General features: G+C 47.9%; 1 protein-coding gene across 2 annotated transcripts in view; it reads left to right on the top strand.

Annotated features, from left to right (window-relative positions):
* Pcm (5'-3' exoribonuclease pacman) overlaps positions 1-22,726 on the top strand; it is a 74,036-nt gene that overhangs the window by 45,950 nt on the left and 5,360 nt on the right. The window contains exons 31-38 of one of the 2 annotated variants that reach the window (XM_077677441.1): positions 1,158-1,307; positions 6,934-7,105; positions 8,281-8,338; positions 8,929-9,010; positions 12,091-12,213; positions 17,282-17,327; positions 18,735-19,126; positions 21,679-21,948. In XM_077677441.1, coding sequence (XP_077533567.1) covers positions 1,158-1,307; positions 6,934-7,105; positions 8,281-8,338; positions 8,929-9,010; positions 12,091-12,213; positions 17,282-17,327; positions 18,735-19,126; positions 21,679-21,948 — 1,293 coding nt within the window. The remainder of the gene's footprint in view (positions 1-1,157; positions 1,308-6,933; positions 7,106-8,280; positions 8,339-8,928; positions 9,011-12,090; positions 12,214-17,281; positions 17,328-18,734; positions 19,127-21,678; positions 21,949-22,726) is intronic. The other variant, XM_077677442.1, reaches the window with a different exon arrangement.

Below are 22,726 nucleotides of genomic sequence, written 5' to 3'. Positions count from 1 at the left end.
GGAGGGCACAGTTTGATTGGCTGGGCGTCATGAGTCGTCTGCTTGGCACGCTCATCACAGTGCAAAGGCACATGTTCATGCAAGGAGTGGCAAAGGCCTCGCGCAGCATAAAAATGAAGTAAATATGTTTATCCATAAGCGAAAGGAAGTACTTGCGGTACTATTAGAAAGTGCCTAGAATACAATTTTCTGTGTGTCTGGCAGCATCTTGTTGTGAGGACCGCCCTGAGACAGAGGTAGGCTTAGCGCACCTGCGGGCTGCCGAGACGATAGTGTTAGCGATATGATTATGCTTGAGGGTGCACTGAGGTGCGTCTTTATTTTTACCATTTTATTCGCATGCAAGCAAGGTCGTACTACTACTGCAGATAAGAAGCCATAGTCAAGCAGCTTTGTTTGCTGCACGCGAAGCTGGTGCACATATTTTTCAAGAGCATCTATAAGTGCTTCACCTAGCTGAGCGGAAGCGGCGAAAGGTCCTTGGTGGAAACAAAGTTCCTGAGGGACTGTATCATGCGTTGGGCTTCCTGTGAAGACACTACCTGAGTAGGGTGCCCAACTGCGTCATCTGGGTCGTCACTGTCACTGCTGTCCGCAGCATATATCCGCGCAGCGATCGCCTCCTCAGTGAGGCACTCAACGTTTCCAAAACACCCCTGACGTGCCTTCCGCAGAAAAATGGAGGCAGTTGAAGAGGCACCCAGTCAAATTCAACTTTCAAAAGCAGCGCACGCATGACACTACCAGCGCTACAAGCGAACGCGCGAGCGGGAGGGTGGTTCGGAAGCAAAACTGCTCTCCTCCTCCCCGCGCTTCCTCGTAATCGGCGCAGTCGACTCGTTTTCTAAAAGGTGGAAGGGATGGAATGCGAGGGGCATTGTGACCTGCAGCACATGCCACCAGCACAGTCGCCGCAGAGAGCCAGCTGCAGCTCGCATTTTCAATGCACACTGTAGCCGGATTCATTCGTTATATCCAATATCGCGGCACTGGAGCATTGTAAGAAGAGCGCATACAAAAGTGCATGGTGCTACAGTTATCCAATGTATTCTTTATAAACAGTATTGTCACAAGTAGCCTCGACTGTATGCCGTTAAACGTAAATGCTTGATTGCATCTGACTCCTTCTCCCGTGTCTCCCTCCCCTACCGTGGCAGGTGATGAGCAGCCGGCCTAGAGTCATCTCCGGCCAGCCACAGCAAGTGCATGCACACCGGGGTCACAGCTGGGAGGAGGAATCGCCCCAGCGGCGGCCGGGGAAGAACCGCTTCCACCACTCACCAAACTCCCCATTCGAGGCACAGAAGGTGAGTCCAGAGGAGCTAACAAGGGGACTTCCTCCCCCGTTCTTTGATAACGGGGAAAAACAGTGAGCATGCTCTCTCCCTCGATGCTAAGGGGGAAAAAAGCAAAAGCTCAACCTGAAATGCTAGTTTACTGTTTTATGCCGGGTGGAAAATACACCTGGCAATGGCACTTGCGATTTGGGAAATTGCAGAATCACTCTCTGGTGGCATTCTTTGAGGCGTGTGAGGTTTGGTGGGCAAAAATGTTTTTACATGCGCAGTTGACTAGGTCAGCTGTACACTTTTCAGTGATGTGCAAAAAGCTGATAATGCTTGCTGTCATGACGTACATATTTATATTTATCATTTGGCCTAGAGCGCCTTTTCAAAGGCTCTGCAGGGAGAGGGGAGAGATTGGAAAGTCGTCCTGCGTTAAAAGCGGGCAAACAGGGAGGGACAGAGAATAAACTCCACGGAAAATGGCGGCAAATGCTCCAAGGCATTAAGGTAAACCAGAGCCAGGCCAACAAAAAAAACCCCCACAAAAATCCACCTTTGGACAGGACATGATTGACACGGTATGATTTGGTAACTTATTTTATTTGCTAATGGTTTTTTTTTGTTTTGCATGTTTTTAAGAGTTATTTTTTTTTATATACTGCAGTGATCAGACCTACAGTAGTCTGGCCTTTTTATCTGGCCTTTTGTTTATCCAAGTATAGTAAAATTATGTACAGTGTAGACCATTTATAACGTAACCGCTTATAGTGCGGGACCGGATATAACGCGGGTTTTCGTGACCACCGGTTTGGCTCCCATAGACCTCAATGCATAAGCATACCGCTTAAGATGCGGTTGGCCGAAGCACCATACCGTTTATAGTGCGGTTTTTCGGCGGGTCTGCTCATCGATCGGCGCAGGGGGCATCGTTTTAGGGTAGCAAAAGAAAAAAAGAAATGATGAAATCGGCCATCTGACGCAGCGCGCACCCCTTGCTCTCTAACTTCGACACAGAAGCAAAAAATAGGCACCCTTTAGTTCGCGCGTACGTGATAACCACAGCTGTCCTTGCTTGATGCACCTCGGAAGATAGCGACCGGCTCCCCGTTCGCGCGTGGCAAGTTATTTCTATTAATCGTGAACCGCATGGCCCGTTTTCGCACATCGGCGTTGCGCGTGCGTTTTTTTCATACTCGCGTCTACGATTCCGCGCTCGCGGTGGCTTCTTCGCGTGGCAGTGGGAGGAGCCTGACGACTTGCACCAATGGAAAGACGCGCACCTAATGGCGGGAGATTCGAAGCGCTCCGAGCCGGTTAGCCGCGCCAAAGGTGTTTAGGCTAAAGTCCCTCGATCAGATGAAGGGACTTTAGTTTAGGCTTACCGCCGCGGTATTTTTTGATGGGCGCTTTCACAAGCAGCGTGGATGGCAGTCTGTATTCCACTTTTTCGGTCACATTATCAGCTCTTTTCTTGCATGAGTATCCTCGCTTGCGCCTCGTGCGGCATTTCAGCGAGCGGTTAGAAGTGCTCGCTGGAGCTGCCTGCACGGCTTCACGGCCCGTGCCGACGCCATGTTGCCGCCTCTTACCGCGCCGCACACATTACGTCAGTTTACGCGCCGGCGTCGCCGCGCTTGCGGCGTGCGCTGCACGTTTTCGCGAGAAATCGCTCCATGCGGTTCACGCTTTAGAACGTTGTGCAGATAAGCCACCGCTCTTCCCGAACAAGCGAGCCGCGCGAAGATTTCCACCACCAGTACGTTGCGCTGATAAGCAGCCGCCTTCGGCATCGTGAACGCAAGGTGGGGTAAAAAAAAAAAAAAATCCCGCTGGCCTTTCTTATCATGTCCTGCGGCATCTTCATAGACGCAAAAAACGCAGCCATGGTCTTTCAAAACACAAACACAACGGAAGTTAAAGCCGCACTCGCCGTTTGTAAGACCGCGCTTTTGCAATGTGTGAGACCCGGCAGCAGCGGCTGATGTTAAAAATAATACGAAATAAAGACCCTTCCTTCGTTTTTAGGCGCTGTGCGTTTGGGTGATAAAAAATTTAGGATGACTTGAGAGTTAGGTGGCGATTTGGTTGAATTCGCGCACGTTTTGGTTATAGTGCGGTACCGCTTATAGTGCGGATTTTTGCGGCTCCCGCGACATACGTTATAAGCGGTCTACACTGTACTTTGAGCACATGCCTACGTTGCTGAAGTGAATCCCGGCTCAGGCTACGTTTAGCTCTCAGCACACCAACAGCTTCTGAGTACGGTGTAGACTGCTTATAACATATGCCGTGGGAGCCGTGAAAATCCGCACTATAAGCAGCACCGCATTGTAAGAAAAACATTTGCAAATCCAACCACATCACAGTCTGCTTTTCAATCATTCTTTGTTTATCATCACGCAAACAAACACTTTTTAAAAACAGGCGCGGTATTCTTTTCTTTTCTTTTTTTCTTTTTTTTAAATATCGGCCGCTGCTGCAGGGTCTTAGAAGCTGCTGTACGGTATTACAAACCGCGAGTGCACCTTTTGTCTGTGCTATGAGTGAGCACAGCTGCGTGGATGCCGTGAGGAATGGGATAAGAATGCAAGCAAAATATTTTTTATTAGGGTTTTTTTTTTTTTTAACACCCCAGTTTGGGTTAGGGTTGCCGAAGGCAGTTGCTTATCAGCACAACATGCAGATAGTGGAAACCTCTGGGTGGCGGCTTACTATCCCCAGATGTTTGAAAAGAGAGAAAGGGCGGTTGCTCATCTGCACAATGTTTTAATAGAAACAACCTGCCACGCGCGTGCGCGGGGATAGGGAGGTGGGCTTGCCATCTTCCGAGGTGCGTCAAGCAAAGGCAGTTGTGGTTATCTCATGTGGGTGCAAATGGAACGTGTGAATGAAAGGGTGCCTATTTTTTTCTTTTCTGTGTCTAGGTTAGAGGAGAGCATGGAGCGCGCGCTTTTTTTTTTCTCTTTCTTGCGGCCCTAAAATGATGCCCGAGCTGCGTTTTAAGTGGCATGCTAATGCATTATTGAGTTCTATGGGAGGCAAAGCGGTGGTCACAAAAACCCGTGTTATATCTGGTCCCGCACTATAAGGGGTTATGTACGCTATAAATGGTCTACATTGTATTTCTTAAAACTGAAGCTAAGTTTTACACCGTCTCTAGCTTCCCAATATCAGTTTTTGCATTAAAGGGGTCCTGAAATACATTCCGCCGATGCGTGGATGTACATGTAACCAAATAAAGCAATGTATTAGCAATCTCCTCCCGCAAGAATTTTGTTGAATCGATGAGTATTAGCTGACAAATCGTAAATCAAAAACCGCGCATTATCGTCGCGCTGCGTTTCCTCCTCCTTTCGACTTACTCTCCGCTGTTGACGGCGAGCGAGCATTCCCTCCCATGATGTGACGTACTTCCGCTATTGCGCTGCTCACACAGCCGTCTGCTACGGGCAAGCTTTGTTGACACCATGAATCCCGCAATCCGCTCAAGGCTGAAAAAGCGAACGAAAAATCTGGCCCCATGTGTGCGGCGGCCTGGCCTTGCCCTTTTGCGGTGTACGTTGCTGCACAACTTTGCTATCGGCGGCACGCGACTTTTTATCGGCGGCGAACTCGCAGCCGCACGGGGAGGATCCTGCCCTCGCTCCCTTGGATGCACAGCGCACTGTTTATCCAAAAAGCGCCATATCAGATGTGGCCCCGCTGGTGCCGGGTCTTATTTTGTGGCGGTGGTAATTCCTGCCGGCGGCATGTGAAAAAGACATTTTAAACCGATACAGAACCCGTGCACAAAACGCCAGTTCAGCTTGGGGCGGCGCGTGGTGGAGAGCGGCAACGTTGGCAAAACATGCTCCGCCACGGCTCTGAGCTTCCTCGCGCTGGAGCGAGCACCATTTCTTTGACAATATCAAACAACGGTTGCCCTGGCAACAAGGCACAAACCGCTGTAGAAGTCAGTTACGGTTGCGTGATCCCGGTTCAGCTTGGGGCCCCACCTCGCGGCATATGGGCACTGCAGGCATACTACTCACTCCTATTTGGAAGTGCGAGATGCGTTTGGCATTACAGGAGGCGATGGTGTGTGTGTTGTGGACGCCTTTGTTTCGCGATGAAATGCGACGTTGTGCTTCTGCGGGTGGATAGTGCTTCCCATGGTCTGGATTATCTTTCTCAAGCGGCGTACGACTCAACCTCGCATGGGGTATGTGCAGTGTGCGTGGCTAAAAGCCATCTCGGGTTGTGCGCCAGAGTTAAGTGACTTGCTGTTCGTCCCCGCAAACCGCGCGCGAGATGAGTGCCGAATTTACGAGGGGCAGGAGGAGGCAACCCATCGTCTGTCAATCGCGGTTCGGACTTGCAACGCATGTTGTGACGTTGTGTTCGTTCGAAACGCATCTCTGGATTGTTTGGAAGTTGAATAAAATGTATGCGTCAAACCCGGGCATTCGGCTCAGGGCGTTCTCTGCGATTGCAAGAAAGAAGTGCCACGGGGCTTTAACGCTTTCTTTATGGAACGTACTCAAGTAAGAGAATATTCATGTCGTGTTATGGCCCTGTTGCATTCAATACAAACGGTTAAGCGTTTGTTTACACTTGTTTCGTTTGTCGTAAAATGTCCAAGCACTCCGGCACTCCGCTGGCAAATCAGCCGGCGAGCCGACGCTGAGCAGACGACTCATCTCTTTGCCGGAAGTGCGTGAAAAAGCCGCCCAATAGCAGGATGTCTAGCTCATGACGAACATCTGGGAATCGATGATGTAGACATGTGAAGATGGCAGCGTCCAAAAACACGAAGGAAAGGGTGAGAAAAAAGAGACAAACTTTGCAACAAAAGTGTGAGCTTTCCACTGCGCGTAAAAGAGTAATACTTGGCACAGATGATGTTGACGACCCAATCTAACGATTGCGCTAGTGTGCTCAAAACGCCTTTCAGGGCCCCTTTAAGGGGGACACTGGTCTTGGGGACATTTTTGTTATTTTTTAACCTATGTGCTTAAGATTTATACATTGAGCATATTTAAACATCCCGAACACAGATATGCAGTCAGTTTTCGTCTATGGGGTGAGTTTAGAGTTGTGCCACATGTTATGCCACTCCATTTCGGCCATTTTTTTTTCATTGTCTACCTATGGAATACTCCGGAAGCTTTTATCCCTTTCTGCTCTAGAAGGACCAGGGAGTGCAACCATACCACAGCAGTAATTTTAGCATTGTTTCTGCAAACGCTGTACACTTCATAAATGTCAGGTCATCAATTGCATAAAATCTTGCGCCAGCAAAAAAGAAATTCTATACTTTTCTGGTTTTATTGCACTGTTCAGTTCATAAGTTTTCGAATGCAGCAAAAATGATACAAATCGAACCAGTATATCCCAAGATATTGTGCCAGACAGCTGACCTTGCGGGAAAAAAATTGGCTCTGTGAAAACAGGGCACGGAGTTTGGAAACATAGGCAAAAATGGTTATTTAGGCGACTTGAAAGGGTGACAGCTTTGTGAATACTTATGGTGCAGCTATGATATAATGAACACGAGACTACAGAAATATAATGAACATGAGACCACAGATGTAATAAGCATTGTGACGCTTTGGGGACAGCAGTGTGTCCCTGTTTGTGCATGAGTGTGCCTTTGGCTTCCTCTCAGGCATCCCCCGCTCCTGAGGTGACCAGTGAATCTGCCACCTCTGACTTTGCGTCGCTGTGGCTCGGCCTGCAGAAGGCGGCCACCCAGAAGCCCAGCGAGGTGCCAGCCCCGGAGAAAGTACCGTCCTCGCAGCACCTGGGCACCCCCGTCTCCCTGGACGAGCTCTTCAAGGGTGAGCGGAGGGGCTACTTGGGGCGTTGCGGTGGCAGTGCACTGTGTGCACTAAGGGGGCCACCCGTCCCACAGTACGGCATAAGTAGTCGTCGTCCCACATCAGCAAGAGATTTAAGAGAGTGGTCAGATGTCTTGGATTCTCCACTTGGTGAACCTCACTTTACCCCAAAGCACTTCTGTGACCCGAACACAGAGAGGTGTATATTTGATCGTCAAATATTTCTTAACAGCGTCCAAGCTGTCGCATTCCCGTGTCGTCCCATCCACAAGAAACATTTTGAAGCATTTTCTTCTTTCAGGGGAAATGTTCAGTTCTAGTCCCAATTCAGCCCAGAGAGGGAGCGCTCAGCATTCTGGATTTGTAAAGCTGCAGTTTCTTGACATTCAGGAAAGCTGTCGCGCAGGAGGGAAATTCAGCCAAGGCTGTGCTAACAATTCTCCCCGTAGCAGCAGGCTTCAGTGTATGGAAGGAAAAGAAACATACCCAGTTCCGAGCACCCTTGTCGGAATAGACCATTGGAGTAAAATGTGCTGTTGGGCTAGTTGGTGCGTAATGAATTACGAGAATTGCGCTAACTGGACATACAGAGGAAAGAAGACAAACCATTGGACATGCTCACCAGTTACGTGTTAGAGGCGCAAACATACTAGCTGCAACACAGCATTGGCCATGTTTCTGTGCAGCTTTGTTGTGTGTGTGCTCAATGTGGTTTCAGTGTTTGGGAGGGGTGGGGTGGGGGAAGGGGGGGGGAAGAAGGGGGGGAGGCTTTTATGAGAACGAATGGTTTTCTAATCAGGAAGGCTAGTTAATCCTTTGCAACCTTGAAGACACGTGCCAAATTTTGTCGAAAGCCAAGTGATTTGAAGGTGGCCATGGTCTGTTCCGGGAACTCCTCGAAGTGGGCAAAGTCTGCCTTAACCCGATGTAGCTGCAGACAGTAACCTAGTGCATGGTGGTTTGAGACGTATGCCAGTGGTTGTGCGGCCTGTGCGGTGTATGTATACCCGACAGAGTTGTGTAGTTATGCTGTAAACAAACGGAGAGGGGGATTTGTTAAAAAATAATAAAATCACATGACATGTACCATGCCCTGGGGATGTGGCATTTGTGTGCGTGCTCTGAAATTGCGGCAAATGGTGACATGTCTTCCTGGGTGGTTGGGGATGCCACAGGAGCCAAGCAGCTGGAGCAAACGGGCGCCAAATACACTCCGGTCAGCTCTTCGGCAAGGTACGTGTTGTCGCTCTGTTTTAAGTGTGTTTTAAAAATGCGCTGTTATTTTCCCTGGGAGTAGTACATAATCGGGGAGAGGATTATTGTTGTTGCGCATTGATTCGGTCCAAGCCAGAGCTTCATACCTGGTTGGCGCTGGTTCAGCCATGACTGAAATCAAATACGCCCATGCTTTTTTTTTAGTCTGTGGCAACGTACGAGTGGGCCACATGCTTGCTGTAATATTGTTTGTTTTGTTGAGTGCGTTTAATTGTTTCAAACGCACTCCTACTCCATTCGCGTTCAAAACCCAGGTGTTACAAACTTTCCCATTTGTACTGCAGGGGGTCATGTACCTATTGGTGGCACAGGGGGAATTGGAATTTGCAGGGAAAGGCCTGGGCAGAGTTGTCTCTCTGCACTGAAGAGCATTGCTCAGGGAAAGCGTGTGAAGTAGACCAAAAAGAGAGAGAAGAAAAAGCAGTGTTTGTCTGTCATTTCCTTTTGGGCAATCCTTGTCCACCGCTGGGTGCCTTGTGTAGTGTGTGCATGGTGATTTGCTGGAAGCCCGAAGGGCACGTGGTGACGAAAAAATTCCCCTGTTGCAGCATCCTGGAGGACTTGGTGAAACGGACCAAGGAAGTGATGGGTGCGGAGCCAGAGCACTTCTGCGTTGGGATGGACGGACAGGTGGGGGCCAGCACACCTGCTCTCTTTTGCCCTGCAGCTTTTCAACAGGATGAGGTTGCTTGCAACTACAGTTGAATCCCGCTACAACGAAACTGACGGGACGCGCGAAAAATTTCGTTGGAGGGAAAATTCGTTGAGGCGAAGTCTGCCCCAACACACCATAGAAAGGCCAGTAAAAATAGCCGCGTATGTTTCAGCAACATTGGCAGCATAATACAATGTTTAGAAAAAGGAGTGACGCGCAATAACGTCGTTTATTTGGATAACAAACATACCAATGGTTATCTGTCTTTTCACTGCACGCAAAGAACGCGTTACGGAGGGAGGTGAAGAAATACAGGCGCAAAACGTATTGCTGTACAACAAGGCCTGTCCACCAAGCTGATTACTTGCAGATAGCTGCTAGGCCGTCGGAAGCCCCCCTCTCGCTTGTGGCAGGAGCAGTGCCGTTATCTTATTCTCTGACAGGGCATGGCAGCTGACGCAGGCAAGACGCGCACTCGCATTTAACATGAACGCGCGCTGGCGACTAAGATAGGATGACTTGACTTCAAGACCAAACATGCAAATAGGATTTTTGCTCTTGGCTATGAAGAATGGTAGAAGGAAAACGGCAGGGACAGCTGCTCGCAACGCATACATGACGGCGCCGCGCCAGCAGCGGAGCACATTCGTGCGATTTCAACTGGATACGGATTGGTTGTAGCTCCGGCTTGGCGAACCGGGCCTGCGCCTCATGTAAAGACGGCCAGCCACATCGTTATCACCATCAAACAATGGCGTCCGCCTATGAGTTATTTTCTGTTTTGGATGGCGGTGTGGGCGCACCGCACAACGTTTTCGTTGAGACTAAGTGTCCTGAATGTATAAAAAGTTGCAGATAGCTGGCACTCTGCTTATTTTATTGTAAAATAATTGTTCAAACCCAGCCAAAATCATCGAAAATTTCGTTGAAGCGAAAGCAAGCCAGACAAATGGTTCGTTATGGCGAGGACTTTGTTGCATTGACTTCTATGGCTAGCTGACGGGGAATTGGAAATATTTCGTTGAAGCGGAAATTTCGTTCAAGCGGAGTTCGTTGTAGCGGGGTTCAACTGTAGTATATTAGGGCAGCCATGCAAGTGAAGGCTACGTTCAGGCATTTTCTGGCAACCGTTGCTTGCGGGCAGTAACTCTCGGCACTTCGCTTACGCAGCCAATGACAGGCCGTGATTGTCTCACTTTAGGGTGGGGACGTGGCAAGTAAAACTATGTTTGTTATTTATGGACCAAATCTAATCAGATTGGGAGCATTTATGTTGGTAACTATCCTAATAACAAAACTGAAATCAGTTTAAAAATATCTCCTATACCTTATGAGTTACGAGACTACCCTCTCTAAGTCACCCCAAGATTAATTAATTAGGCAAGAACTCAGCAAAACTTTTGTCAGTGTGGTCAGAAAGGTCCATTTTGTGCAAGGAAGCTATTAGGTTATTGCTTTATTTCCTTTAGGTATCCATAAAGAGAGAGAGAAATTTCACCGTCTTCTTGACATGAAATTATTTCTGATTTCAAGAGGAAAGTGAAACTTTTCTTGTTCTTTTTTATATGGCTAAAGAATATACTAATGCAATAATCCAACAGCTTCCTTGCACAGAATAGACATTCCCAATCACACTGACATAAAAATCTTGTTGACTTCTTGCCTAGTTAGTTAGTCTTGTAACTTGAAAAGTATAGAAGGTATCCTTAAACCGATTTCGGTTTAGTTGTTAGAACGGTTAGTTACATAAATGCTCCTAATGGGAATACATATGGTACATAAATAAAAAAGTCGTTTTACTTGCCACGTCCCCTCTTGAAAATGAGGCAGTACATATTCACGTTTTGCCATGTTACTCATGAGGGAGGAGCTCGGGCTGTCTGTCAGTTCCAGGTTTAGCTGTGCCGTGCATGATGTCCCAAGAACTCTTTTAAGTACAACATATAAGCATTTTATCACCATCATCATCATCAGCAGCCTGGTTGTGTCCACTGCAGGACAAAGGCCCCTCCCAAAGATCTCCAGCCCTGTCTATCATTACTGTTGTTGTAAATTCATTTAGATGCGATCCAATTGATTCGTTTTTATGAGTCATTTAGATGCAAGATGCGATAAGCATTTAGGGAGGACTAATATTGAAACCTTGTGTGCCCATGCCCGTGCGCTCGTTCCTTCCCCACCTGCCTGCGTGTTCACCTGTTTGCCAGCCTGCCTGCTCGTGTCTATTTGGTAGTTGCCTGCTCGCTAAAGCTTGCATTCTTGCACGCTCATATGAATCCTTGCTTGCTGCCAGTCAAACTAATGGGAGGCTCGTTTTTGCGGGATGCAGCCTTGCAGTTGAATTGGCATTTGGCACAGCTATGCAGGGTTGTGTGTGGTAAGATTATATACCCTCGCTTTGTTTGGCATCCCATTTGCAACTAAATGTTCCTGCTTAACGCTTGTGGTCTTGTTTTTGCACAATTTCAGCGTCATGCGGAAAAGCCAAGCACTTCAGATGCCTTCAAGTTTTGTGCCAAATCAAATTGTGTAGCGAAGCCTGTTTGAGCATCTTATCAAATGCTGAAATGTTTGCACACCACTAGATCTTGCTTTTTAAATAATTGCATTAGAGAAGCTGGCTGTCTTGTTTTCCCTGTGCATTTTTTTATTATAAGTGTCTGTTGTTCGTTGTTCGCACTGTGGTAGCATTTTTTGCTCACATAGTAAACACACTAGTGGTTCTAGTAATTACAACGTGAAAAGTCCCAACCAGGCCTGTGGTGTTACTTAATATGCAAAAACGGCTAGATAATAGGCAACTGGTTTGTTGCCGTAATTAATGCATGGTTATTAATGTAACAAATATAGCTTTTTATACATGCAGTGCCCCGCATTTTATAATGTAACTTGTCTAGGCCTAATAAATTATTGGGCATTGTGTCTGTAGAGAGGCCTAAATGAATAACAGTAGGAGAATGTATAGCAGGTCAGTGCCTATTGCTGCGGCTATTATGGAGACATGCGATTCCATCCTTGAGCCGCTGTAATCGGAAGGCCCATCCGTCTCTTGCAGCCTCCCAAGAAATTCAAGGCGTTTGTGAGCCTTCCGAATGGGAAAAAATTTGCCAGCGCCTGCATGGATAACCAGAAGTCTGCACTGCATGATGCAGCTCAGCAAGCACTAGCGTTCCTCGATGTGAGTCCTTCTTTTTCTGTCTCCCGTACTTTCTTGCCAGCGGATGTCTGTACTCTTGCATGGCTGCTTCAGTGCATGGCAGTGGGTTGTTTCACATTTGCTTTGCCTGAATGGTAACTACAGCCTGTGACATCATCGTAAACATCGTACCTGCATCGTAATCATCGTACCTGCATTGTAATCATCGTACCTGCATATTTTTTATCACACACGTGGGAGCTCGAATTCAGGGCAACCCGGCTTTCTTGGTGTATCCAGTTGTGGCTTATATTGCACGGTGGCTTCCTTACGGAACCCTTGGATCCAGCTGTGTGTCATTGCTATTAACCCTTTGTGGTCCGTTATCAGGCCCTGCCCGAAAACTAACACAGCCGTAGCGGTCCGCTGTTGGGTTCTGCCTGACTTGGGTGTCCAAGGTTAAAGTAGCCATGAAGAGAAAATACAACTTCGTTTAATTTGAAAGAACTAGGATTCAGTATCTCACTCAGCTCCATTACAGCCACAAAAGACGTTTTTTTAATGAAAAAAAAAAAAGCAAGAAGTATTTAAAAACTTTCAAATTTTGCGCCACAGTGACGTGTTATGAGCAAGAATGACATCATAAGGGCCAACAATAAAACATAATTCTCAGTGCGTTAACTACACGTTAGCATTCAAATGATGCGGTCAAATGGAACTAGAGGCCCCATTACAGACGTCCAGTCGTGTCGTCGCTACAGGTCAGTTAGGTGGCCGCCAATCGCACAAACAAGGTTCTGTGATGTCATAGAAAAGTTGTGGGAAATAGGCTAGGGGGTCGCGACTGCTTCACATGTTTTCTTTAATATCTCCGTTATTTGTTCGAAGATTGCGATGATATAGTGTCATTGTTATCGGGACTAAGCCGCCTTTTTAATAAACCGTACTTGTATTTTGTCTTCATGGCTCCTTTAAATTTCGCGGTTTTTCTCACTGCGATGCGCTCGTGTGCTTTGTATACATGGTGCACCATCTCTTGAGGGATCAGTGAACTTTTTTGAAGTTTACTTCTTTTTGCACAAGGGTGTAGCACAGGTCTTCTGGATCCCAGAACGTTTTCGTGTCCGCGCTGTTCGCTGAGGCTTCCTCATCGCGTGCATTTTATGGTGGGGAATGTGGTGGTGATGACTGCAGTGAGGAAGATAATTACGTGCCTCCATCACATGTGCTGTTTTATAACAATATAAAAACAGAAGGAAGCAGGAGGGAAACTGTATTACAGTTGAACCCCTTTATAAGAGACACGTACTGGGGAGCAGTTTCTGTCTCTTATATGAGATGTCTCTTATAAGCAGTTTTCACTTACTGATCAACCCCTATTTCAATGCAGGCACTATATGACTAAAATAAGCTCAAAAGAACACTAAAGCATGTTGCAAAAGATTCATTCTAGGTAATTTATGTTTGGCCCCCAGAATTTATGAAACAGTTCTGAATCTTTGTTTGCTAGCTTCATGACTGTATTTACTGTTTTTTACAACCAATTCTATGAGCTTTTTTCCCTTTCCTTGTTTCTGGAAGATGAATCGTAGATGTTGAGTTCACAGGCCTGATGAATAGCCAGAGCGCACAGCTTCTTCCGCTGTGTGCTCAGGCTATTCATTACGCTTGCAGGACTCAACATCTGCAGTGGTTCTTGATTGGGAGCTACGCGAGTGGGAGAGCCTGCATGTGCGGTCGCGCTCCAATGGATGGCAGTAAGATTCAACCACTTCTGTAAGCTGCATTTCCATTGTCATCGTCATTTCATAGCTGACTGAACCACTGTGTGTTTGCTGAAGTTATAATAAATAGCGACTGCAGGTGTCTGTCATCCACCTGTGTTTCCACAATGGAAGCAACTGCAATTAGTGACTGGTGGCACTGCATGTGAAGTTAAAATGTCTGTTACAAGCGAGATTGTTGATTGTTGTGAGATTGTTGTTCAGGGATGACTTGTCCCTTATAACCAATCTCCTACATCCGATGTCTGTTATAAAAGAAGTCAATTTAATGGAAAAGATAGGGCAGCCAACCATGTGGGTGAATTGTGTCTCTTATACCCGATTGTCTCTTATATCCATGTCTTTTATAACGAGGTTCAACTGTATTATGCAAAACCTGGCTAACAACCCTGGCCTGCATTTAGGAGAATGCTTCGAGCGGTCTCACACGCTGCTCAAATATGGGTGAAGGAATTGCAAGCAAAATGCATGAGATGTAAGAGAAAAAATAGATATCCTGTGAGTTTTTCTTGCACAGTTTGTGCTTTCTCTTTGCGGCGCCAGAAATCGGGAATAGTTTCGAACCAGGACGGCCGGAAAGAAGGTAAAAGTGTTAAACCCCAGAGGGTTGATAGTGGGGGAAACTGCTGCGCCAAGAAGCTAACTCTGCTAAACCTGGCTGAATTTTGGTGAAATTGAAAGAACTCGTACCCACCTTGCTCCAAAACATAACTGCCACTCATCTTTCGGGATTGGAACGTAAGCCCCTCAAGCTTCTTCGTCGCGTTGCGATATGGAATGAAGTGCCGTTCAGCACGTGACATATTACTGGTCGCTGGCTGCAGCCATGGTTGGCAACATTCCTGCGTCACTCGAGGTGCAAAACCATCACTTCTTACACCTTTGTCCAATGGCGCGGTTGTACCGCAGAGTTGGATGTTTCGCCGGAACGGTTTGGCTGAAAAACAATTTCGAAGTAAAGTACCGATTGCTGGCACCACACTGTAGGTGTATTATAAGACACTAGCCTGATCGCTGGTGTCATATTTGCGGTGACTGCAACACAGCTTAAGTTATGCTTCTAGGCAGCTTAGCCGTGTGTGCTCCTCGTGGGTGCTTTTGTGAAAAATCATGAGCTCTTTAATAAATAAGCATGCTCGTTAACCTTCCGCAACCTAGGTGATGCGGGTCGCATTTTTTCTGAAACCAAGTTATCTGAAGGTGACCTGGTCCTTTAGTGGGCATCCTCGATTTGCCAGTCCTGGGTGGTCCACCGGAAGTCCCACAGAAATACATGGGAAAATCGACTGCCGGGTCGTGTCTCGGGCTGTCCACCGACAATCCAGGACTGGACTGATAATCGAGGAGACCCAGTGTTGCACGTCAGTATGAAGAGTTTGTGTCCTCATTGAAGCAAGGCCAGCAGCTGAGAGGGTGATGTCGGGACGCAACGCAGGCAAGCCCATGTGGCCAGCTCGTGAACAAACTCTCCTTCCCCTCACGGCTGCCAAAAATAGGCCTGGAAAGGCTGAGCTGCATAGTAATTAAAGTTGTTGCACACGGGGATTTCAACATTTCGAAAAGCAGTGACAGTCAGTTTTAATGAAGGGGAAAATAGCGACTTGCATGTACTATCTTACCTGGAAAAAAAAAAAAAAAAAAGGGAGGTCCTCCAACTGCCCCGTCATTTAAGAAAGAATAGCAAGGTAAAATTTTCGGTGGCAGTATTTCTGAATGAGGGGAAACGCTTCTCTATGAGCATAGCTTGCTGCAGGATAAAGGTACAGGGGCATGTGGGATGAAAAAGTCTAGGATGTGTAGACCATGTCCTGAATTCTTGAGGCCAGTTCTAATGCGTTTTGGTTCTCCACGAAACAAATAGATTCAAAAGTGCAGTTTTCCCGTGCACCCAGCCTTCTCGCAGATTTGCTGGCATCGGCTATGACGACACACTCACTTAGGCAACGAGGTGAAAATAAATGGAGTGGCAAGCATCTTTTAAAGCGAAACTTTCTTTCTTTGCCCCACTGATGGTGACTGGATGCACAAATTCACTGCAGGAAAGCCAACTTCACACAGTGGGAGGGCACACGATGATGACGGGTTTCCTCAAAGGCACAGCGTTTTGTAATGTTTTGTAACGGGAAGCGTTTCGGAACAAACGCTTCCCGTGGTCGGAATCGAACCTGGGTCCCATGTGTTATGAAGTTGCCGTCTATGCGATTGGGCCATTCCAACGCGGCCGAAGCAGTTTGGATTTCGGATTTCAGCTTTCACTCAGGTTGCACGGGAGAAAGGTTTGCGTTTTAACCATGTTTCTCTTAAGAAAGGGGCTTTGATTTTTTTTATGTAGTTTAACCTGTGAGCAAACACACTAAGTTAGCGTTTACCATAATATACAAGGTGAAAATCTAAATTTCGAGGGCTGAAATGGCATCAAACCACGTTTTAAGCCAGCGGCATGCCGCTGTGCTGGTTCAAAAGGCAGCAGTTAAGGACACGGGGTGTTTTCTCTGCTGCTGAGTGTCACAGATAACTTAAGGTTTTGTACTTTAAGTAGTTCAATCAAGGGTCAGGCAGGTTAAATTACACTGTGTCGCCACAAGTAGGGGCTTGACACATTCACTTTAGTACCGCCCCGTCACGGTGGCTCAGTGGCTAAGGCGTTGTGCTGCTGAGCCCAATGATGTGGGTTCGATTCCTGGCCGCGGTGGCCGCTTTCCTGATTGAGGCGAAAAGCAAGAATGCCCGTGCGTTTGAGATTTCGGCGCACATTAAAGATCCCCAGGTGGTCAAAATTAATCCGGAGCCCTCCACTACGGCGTGCCTCATCGCCTGTGTAGCATCGGCGCGTTAAACCTAATAATCGGTCAATCAACTTTAGTGTCACCCTTAGGGACTGCCAGTTGGCCTGTTTCCAGCGTGTTATATTTCAAACTCCAGAACACACTGACCTCGTGGCCTAGGTATTTCTTCTTTGGTGCGTTTTTCTCTTAATCAGGAACTTTTGTTTTCTAGATGCCATCCTTTGAAAAACTGTACTTGTGAAAATCAGAATCGGGGCCCGTAGAAGCAACTTCTGTCGCCTAGAAAATGAAACCACGGCCAGCGCTTGCTGATTCATTGAAAGCAGGGGCGCATTTCTTGCTCGAAAAAACCACACTTGTATAAAATTGTTATCTCGATGATGTCTAAAGATGCTGCTATATCGGCCCGGCCGACGTAACAGATGCATTCCTCAATCAGGGGAGGGGGCCTGCTTTTGTACGAGTGTTTGTTTTGGGCACTTTGCTCCGTTTGAATTTGTATTGTACCACAGCATAACAACTTGACTTGTCTCTCTGCAGGAGAAGCCTCCGATTTCTCAAGCGCCAATACGGATGCCTTTACCAGGTAAATTTTTTTATTTGATCGTTATCGCTAGTGCTGAAATGGTGTTTCAAAGAGTGAGATAAAAAAAGAACATGGAAGTGCTGTCTCACAGATTGTGGCACAGAGTTATAGTTTTATTCACTCTGAAAGAAGAATAATAACTCCCAGGGACTGATCAGTAGCTGCAACATATTGCCTTTGCAGCCTTGTTTTTTCAGTCGATAAGTGGGCTAATTGTGTATGTCCTTCTAGTATAAATCATTTGAGCTAATGTACTAACTGGTGTTAGGCCGTGGCTTGCTGTACCATATTTTGCTGTAAGAGGTAGTTGCTTGGCATTTCGATCTCCTCTTTGATTGTCTGTTGGTCGTCGTCATCATCATCATCATCAGCCTACTCAGGTCCACTGCAGGACGAAGGCCTTTCCCATTAACTTCCAACTGTTCCTGTCATGCACTGCTCGAGTCCACAGTGTATTTCCAAATTTCTTTATTTCATCCCTCCATCGGATTAAATCTTTCGTGACCACGTCGTAGACCATCGTTCACGGGTGAACGAGAACGATGATTTTCGAACTTCCCGCGAAAGCTAAAAACAGTGCTTTGTTAATAACTAATGCCCCATCTGTCGTATGTGTTGACAACTCATTTTTTTCATTTCATTATTGTTGGTTTCCATTTCGCAAACGTAGACAGTGTCGGGAGTCCGGCTTTTTTTTTTGCTTGATATCTCGGCAGTTTTAGTTGGCGGTGCGGCCACATTTGTGTAGTTTTTCGCACCTAACCCAAGAGTTCACCCACCCCGTATTTTTCACTTGATATCTCTATAGTTTGGGTGGGCATTCTTTCGGAACCTTACGGTAGTCAGTCTTCAAGCTGGCGCTTCAGTCATTCAGCCAGCACAGGTTAAGGTGACATAGCAAGTGGGTACTTTTGTTCAGACTTGGCATAGTGTTTTTATTCACAGGACCTAAGACATTTTTACGGTTTTGCAAACGCTACTGCATTTTTGTAGTGGGTTTTACAAATGCGGTTCTGTTTGCACAGGCAGGAAGTCGTTGTGTACAGTGGAAAAAGGAGATGCTAGTAAGTATTTACAACAAAACAAAAAGTAAGATATAAACAGTGGCAACGTGGTGACCCTACGTTGCATTGCGCCCTTATCTCGCTACAATGGTCGACAAGCACTTGCACAGCGCTGCTAAATACAGGGTTCGTATATGCCTGCTGGCATTGCAAAGAGTGTTTTCTCTGAGTGGTTGGGAAAGCGGCAGCTTTCATCTGTTGCACGTTACATCTGTTGTCTGCAGCCTATCCTGTGATGTGTCGCGTGCTCCTCGATCTGGCGCATTTGCCATTTTGCGGGTTCGCTGGTTTTGGAAAGCTGCTTCCCCCCCAGTGTGTTTCACCCGTGTTCCACCGCTTGCAGTGCCAGCACTGCGGCCCAGCGTGCCCTTGCCGTTCGGCAGTGCGCCGCCGCCCTCTGCACTGCCGGGCTTTGCCCGGGGCACGCGCTTCGAGCTGCGGCCCCGCTGCGAGGCATCGCTGATCCCTGACTCGTTTGTGGAGAGCAACCGGCACCTGATGGAGACGCTGAACGCCCTGCCGCCGGACGACTGCCCTCCGCAGCCGCAGCAGCAGCACCGCTTGTCCGGCGGTGGCGGGCCCCTGTCGTGGCAGATGCCGCGAATGCCGGCACCAGTGCGCCACCCGGGGGGCTCGCCTCGCAAGGTGCAGCACCAGCAGCAGCAGCAGCAGTTCCCGTACTACCACCGGCCCAATCCGTGCAACGTCTTCGTGCCACGGCCTCCGTCGCTGATCGTAAGTGCAGTGTCGGAGCACCTCCTCTTGTTGGCTGCACTCGCTGAACTGGTAGAGGCAGTATGCGACCACGCAATGAAGTTACTTGCCTCCAAAGCACTTTCCACAAAGCTGGGCTTTTTCTTCCCTTCCTTTGGCATTTGCCGTGACTACGGTGCAATGTGCAAAGAAATTTTTGAAACAGAAAACCTGTGTCGCTATACGACACCTTTGTTGAGCCTGTACTGTAGCAGAGATTGCGGCTGTGGCGAACATGCAGTGACTAGCCTATCATAGTACAGTCGAATCCACTTATGGAAGTGCCATGAAAATGTTGTGATGACCAATTTTTGTAATAACTGGGTTATGCTAGAAATACCAAAGAAAGCCATGACGAGCATTTAATGAGGGGAAGGTGACTGATAAGAGCACTTAATGAGCAGAAAGTTGCTTACACATTTCACTTCGTAGCAGGTAGAAAGCCATAGGCAGTCAGCTTCAACTGGTTACTGGCAACCTTGCAGATATCCTTTTGCAAAGCGTCCAACTTCTGCGCGTGGCCGAGCAGGTTTTTCGCAAAGGCGAAATCGCGCAGGGAGTCAATCATTTGTAACGCTTCCTGATGGGACAAAACCTGCATGGTTTCTGGTTCCTCGTCGTCGTCACGCGCCGGTGACTGCAGTGACAATTGCCTTGTCAGTGAGATCCTCATTTGTTGCGACTGCATTGTGGACATGCAAAAACTCAAGTCCCGACACGCCGCCATCACCATTCTTCACAGCCAACCAGAGTTCGGTCATTTCTGTGTCGGCAGGAGTGTCGCGACCTTCCGCTTCCACCTCACTGGAATCCCCAGCAAAGCCTGCTTTCCAGGAGCAATTCACGACGGTGGAGGGAGCCGACTTCTGAAATGAACCGCACGGCCATCAGGAGCGGCACCTTAACGGCGTTCTTGTACAGAGATGTCCAGGTTCAGCACTAGCCTGCTCAAAAAACTCCCACCTCCCCTCGCGGGAACCCCTGTGTAGATGCGACGCATAGGCGGAGCGGCGAAGGAACCGCGTTTTATAGCGCGCATAACGTTGAGGGGACTGCGTAAGCCGGTTCCAGTCGATGACGACGTTGGCGTACTTGTAAAGCGGCGTGGACTCTAGGTGTCTGAGCCAAGCGTGGAGGTTGCTTCGCCGGAGAACGGCACACCGGTTATATGCGCAGCGCGCCCGAAGGAGAGGAAAGCGCGGAAGAGAGAGTACTGCACATGCGCCGGCCCCAGCGCGTCTGCCGCGGCTATGCCGCAACGTGCCGCGGCTATGACGCAACACAATCCAACACAATCCACTTTAATCCGATCCAATCCAAATCCAAGCCAATCCAATCGAATCCAATCCAATGCCCCTCGCGAGAGAGTGTTCGCTATCGGAGAGGAGAGGGGGTGAGCGGCGGAGAGCGCAGCTGGCGCGGCGAGGAGAATGGGGGAGGGGTGGACAACGCCGACGACGATGACGACGACGCCGCCGCCGCCGCCGGAGGGACAAGGCGAGTGAATCAGATGCTCTGCATCTAAAACACAGCACCGCTACAGTGCCTTGAAGCACGCAATTGCTCCTGCATCCATTGGTTGCAATTTCCATGTTCTACAGCTTCTAGGCTGGCGCAGTTGCCGAGCGCCAACGCCACCTTCTCGCCTTCGCGCTGCGTCCTCCGTTGAACTCGACCAGCCACTGACGGAAAAGTTCACCCATTGTCCACGCTTTCCTGTTGTGACAGCAGTGAACTGTCACCCTCGCGGCACCACGAAAAAAGCAGGGATTCCTCGATTTTCCTATCACTAAGGCGGGGCACTTGTCGCTGCCATCCACGAGGCGCACGCTCGCGTGCACTCGGTCTTCTTTGGGTTTTTTCTGGTAATGCTATGTAGCGGAACTTACAGCTCTGCTATTAAAAAAATTTACTTTCTCCTCTTCGTAATATTTCGTGGCTGTAAAGCTTTCATATTTCATTCAGAATTCACACTGTGATGAGAAAAAAAAAAAAAAACGCAAAACTCCTGTGGGATTTCGGACCTCTTGAATTTATCCCACAATGCTTCCTTCGTTAATCATGCCCAGAAATAACCTCTGCCGCTCGCACAATAGGGTCCACTTCGGTTCGGTGACTGGTTAGGTCGCTGACACGGGAAGCTGATCCTTCTTCTTTTCCATTACGATTCCATATGCAAGCATGCACTATGTACACCACAACAGAAAGAGCCACACATTTATCTAACCGGAAAGGCAGAGTAACCTGTCTTCACTCGTTTGAACAGTGAAAAAAGACAGTTGCCCAGGAATTTCAGTTGTACAACAACTGTTCTTTATTTATCCAAAACCATCTAAATCGATGGATTGCAATGCTGTCGACCGCTCAATAAAAGCACTTGTGCACACACACTCCTAGTGGCCGGGCCAGAAACGAGACTAGGCAGAAGCAGTCCCATCAAGCATGGCTTTGGAAGGTTCGGAGTGTAGCTAGTCACGGTGGAAACTCATCGAGTTTGAATTGCCTTTTTCCCTTCGCCATTCCATTTTGCGCAGTACCAGCAGGAACAGGAGCCCTACAGGCTGCAGCCATCGGCAGACAGCTTGCTGCGGTTCCCGAACCCAGCCGGTGGCAGGTCTCCCCAGAGGGACGGCCACGGCTGGCAGCAGCAGCTTCCAGCGCAGCGCCAGGGCCAACAGCAGCAGCCGCCATACCCAAGGGCCCATGGCCGCCACGTGAACCACTCGGAGCTGCACCCCCCGCGGACAGCCTCTTTCCCCGAACACCAGCTCTCGGCTGCGGCCAACGCATTCGTGCCCACCCAGGTGAGGCTCCCACCACCGTGGCCTTATTATTATTAGCCCACCCTGCCGTGGGCTAGTCAAACAATAAAAGTATGCCGGTAATTTTAAGATTCAGTTTCAGCTGAAACAGGTTGCTATTTAAAGGAGCCATGAAGACAAAATACAAGTTGGGTTTATTATAAAGACTGCTCAGTCCTGATAACAATGATACCAATATCATCACAATCTTTAAACAATTAACGGAGATATTAAACAAAACGTGTGAAGCAGTCGCGACCCCTTAGCCAATTTCCCGCAACTTTTCTATGACGTCACGGAACCTTGTTTGTGCGATTGGCGGCCGCCTAACTGACCTGTCGCGACGACACATGACTAGACGTCTGTAATGGGGCCTCTAGTTCCATTTGACCGCATCACTTGAATGCTAACGTGCAGTTAACGCACTGAAAATTATATTATATTGTTGGCTCGTATGACGTCATTCCTGCTCATAACACGTCACTGTGGCTCAAAATTTGAAAGTTTTTAAATACTTCTTGCTTTTTTCGTTAAAAAAACATCTTTTGTGGCTCTAATGGAGCTGAGTGAGATACTGAATCCTAGTTCTTTCAAATTAAACGAAGTTGTATTTTCTCTTCATGGCTCCTTTAAGGACGTGGCAAGTTAAACGACTTTTTTATTTACGGACCAAATTGAATCAAATTAGGCGCGTTTATGTAATTAACCATTCTAACAAAAATACTGAAATCAGATTAAAGCTACCTTCTATATTTTTAAGTTAGAAGACTAATTACCTGAA

This window comes from Haemaphysalis longicornis, unplaced genomic scaffold (genome assembly GCF_048455015.1).
Source record: "Haemaphysalis longicornis isolate Haplotype H1 unplaced genomic scaffold, Haemaphysalis longicornis Haplotype H1 scaffold_7, whole genome shotgun sequence".
NCBI classification, from domain to species: Eukaryota; Metazoa; Arthropoda; class Arachnida; order Ixodida; family Ixodidae; genus Haemaphysalis; species Haemaphysalis longicornis.
Note: the sequence above shows the minus strand (reverse complement) of the source record. Positions and strands in the feature narration are given on the sequence as shown.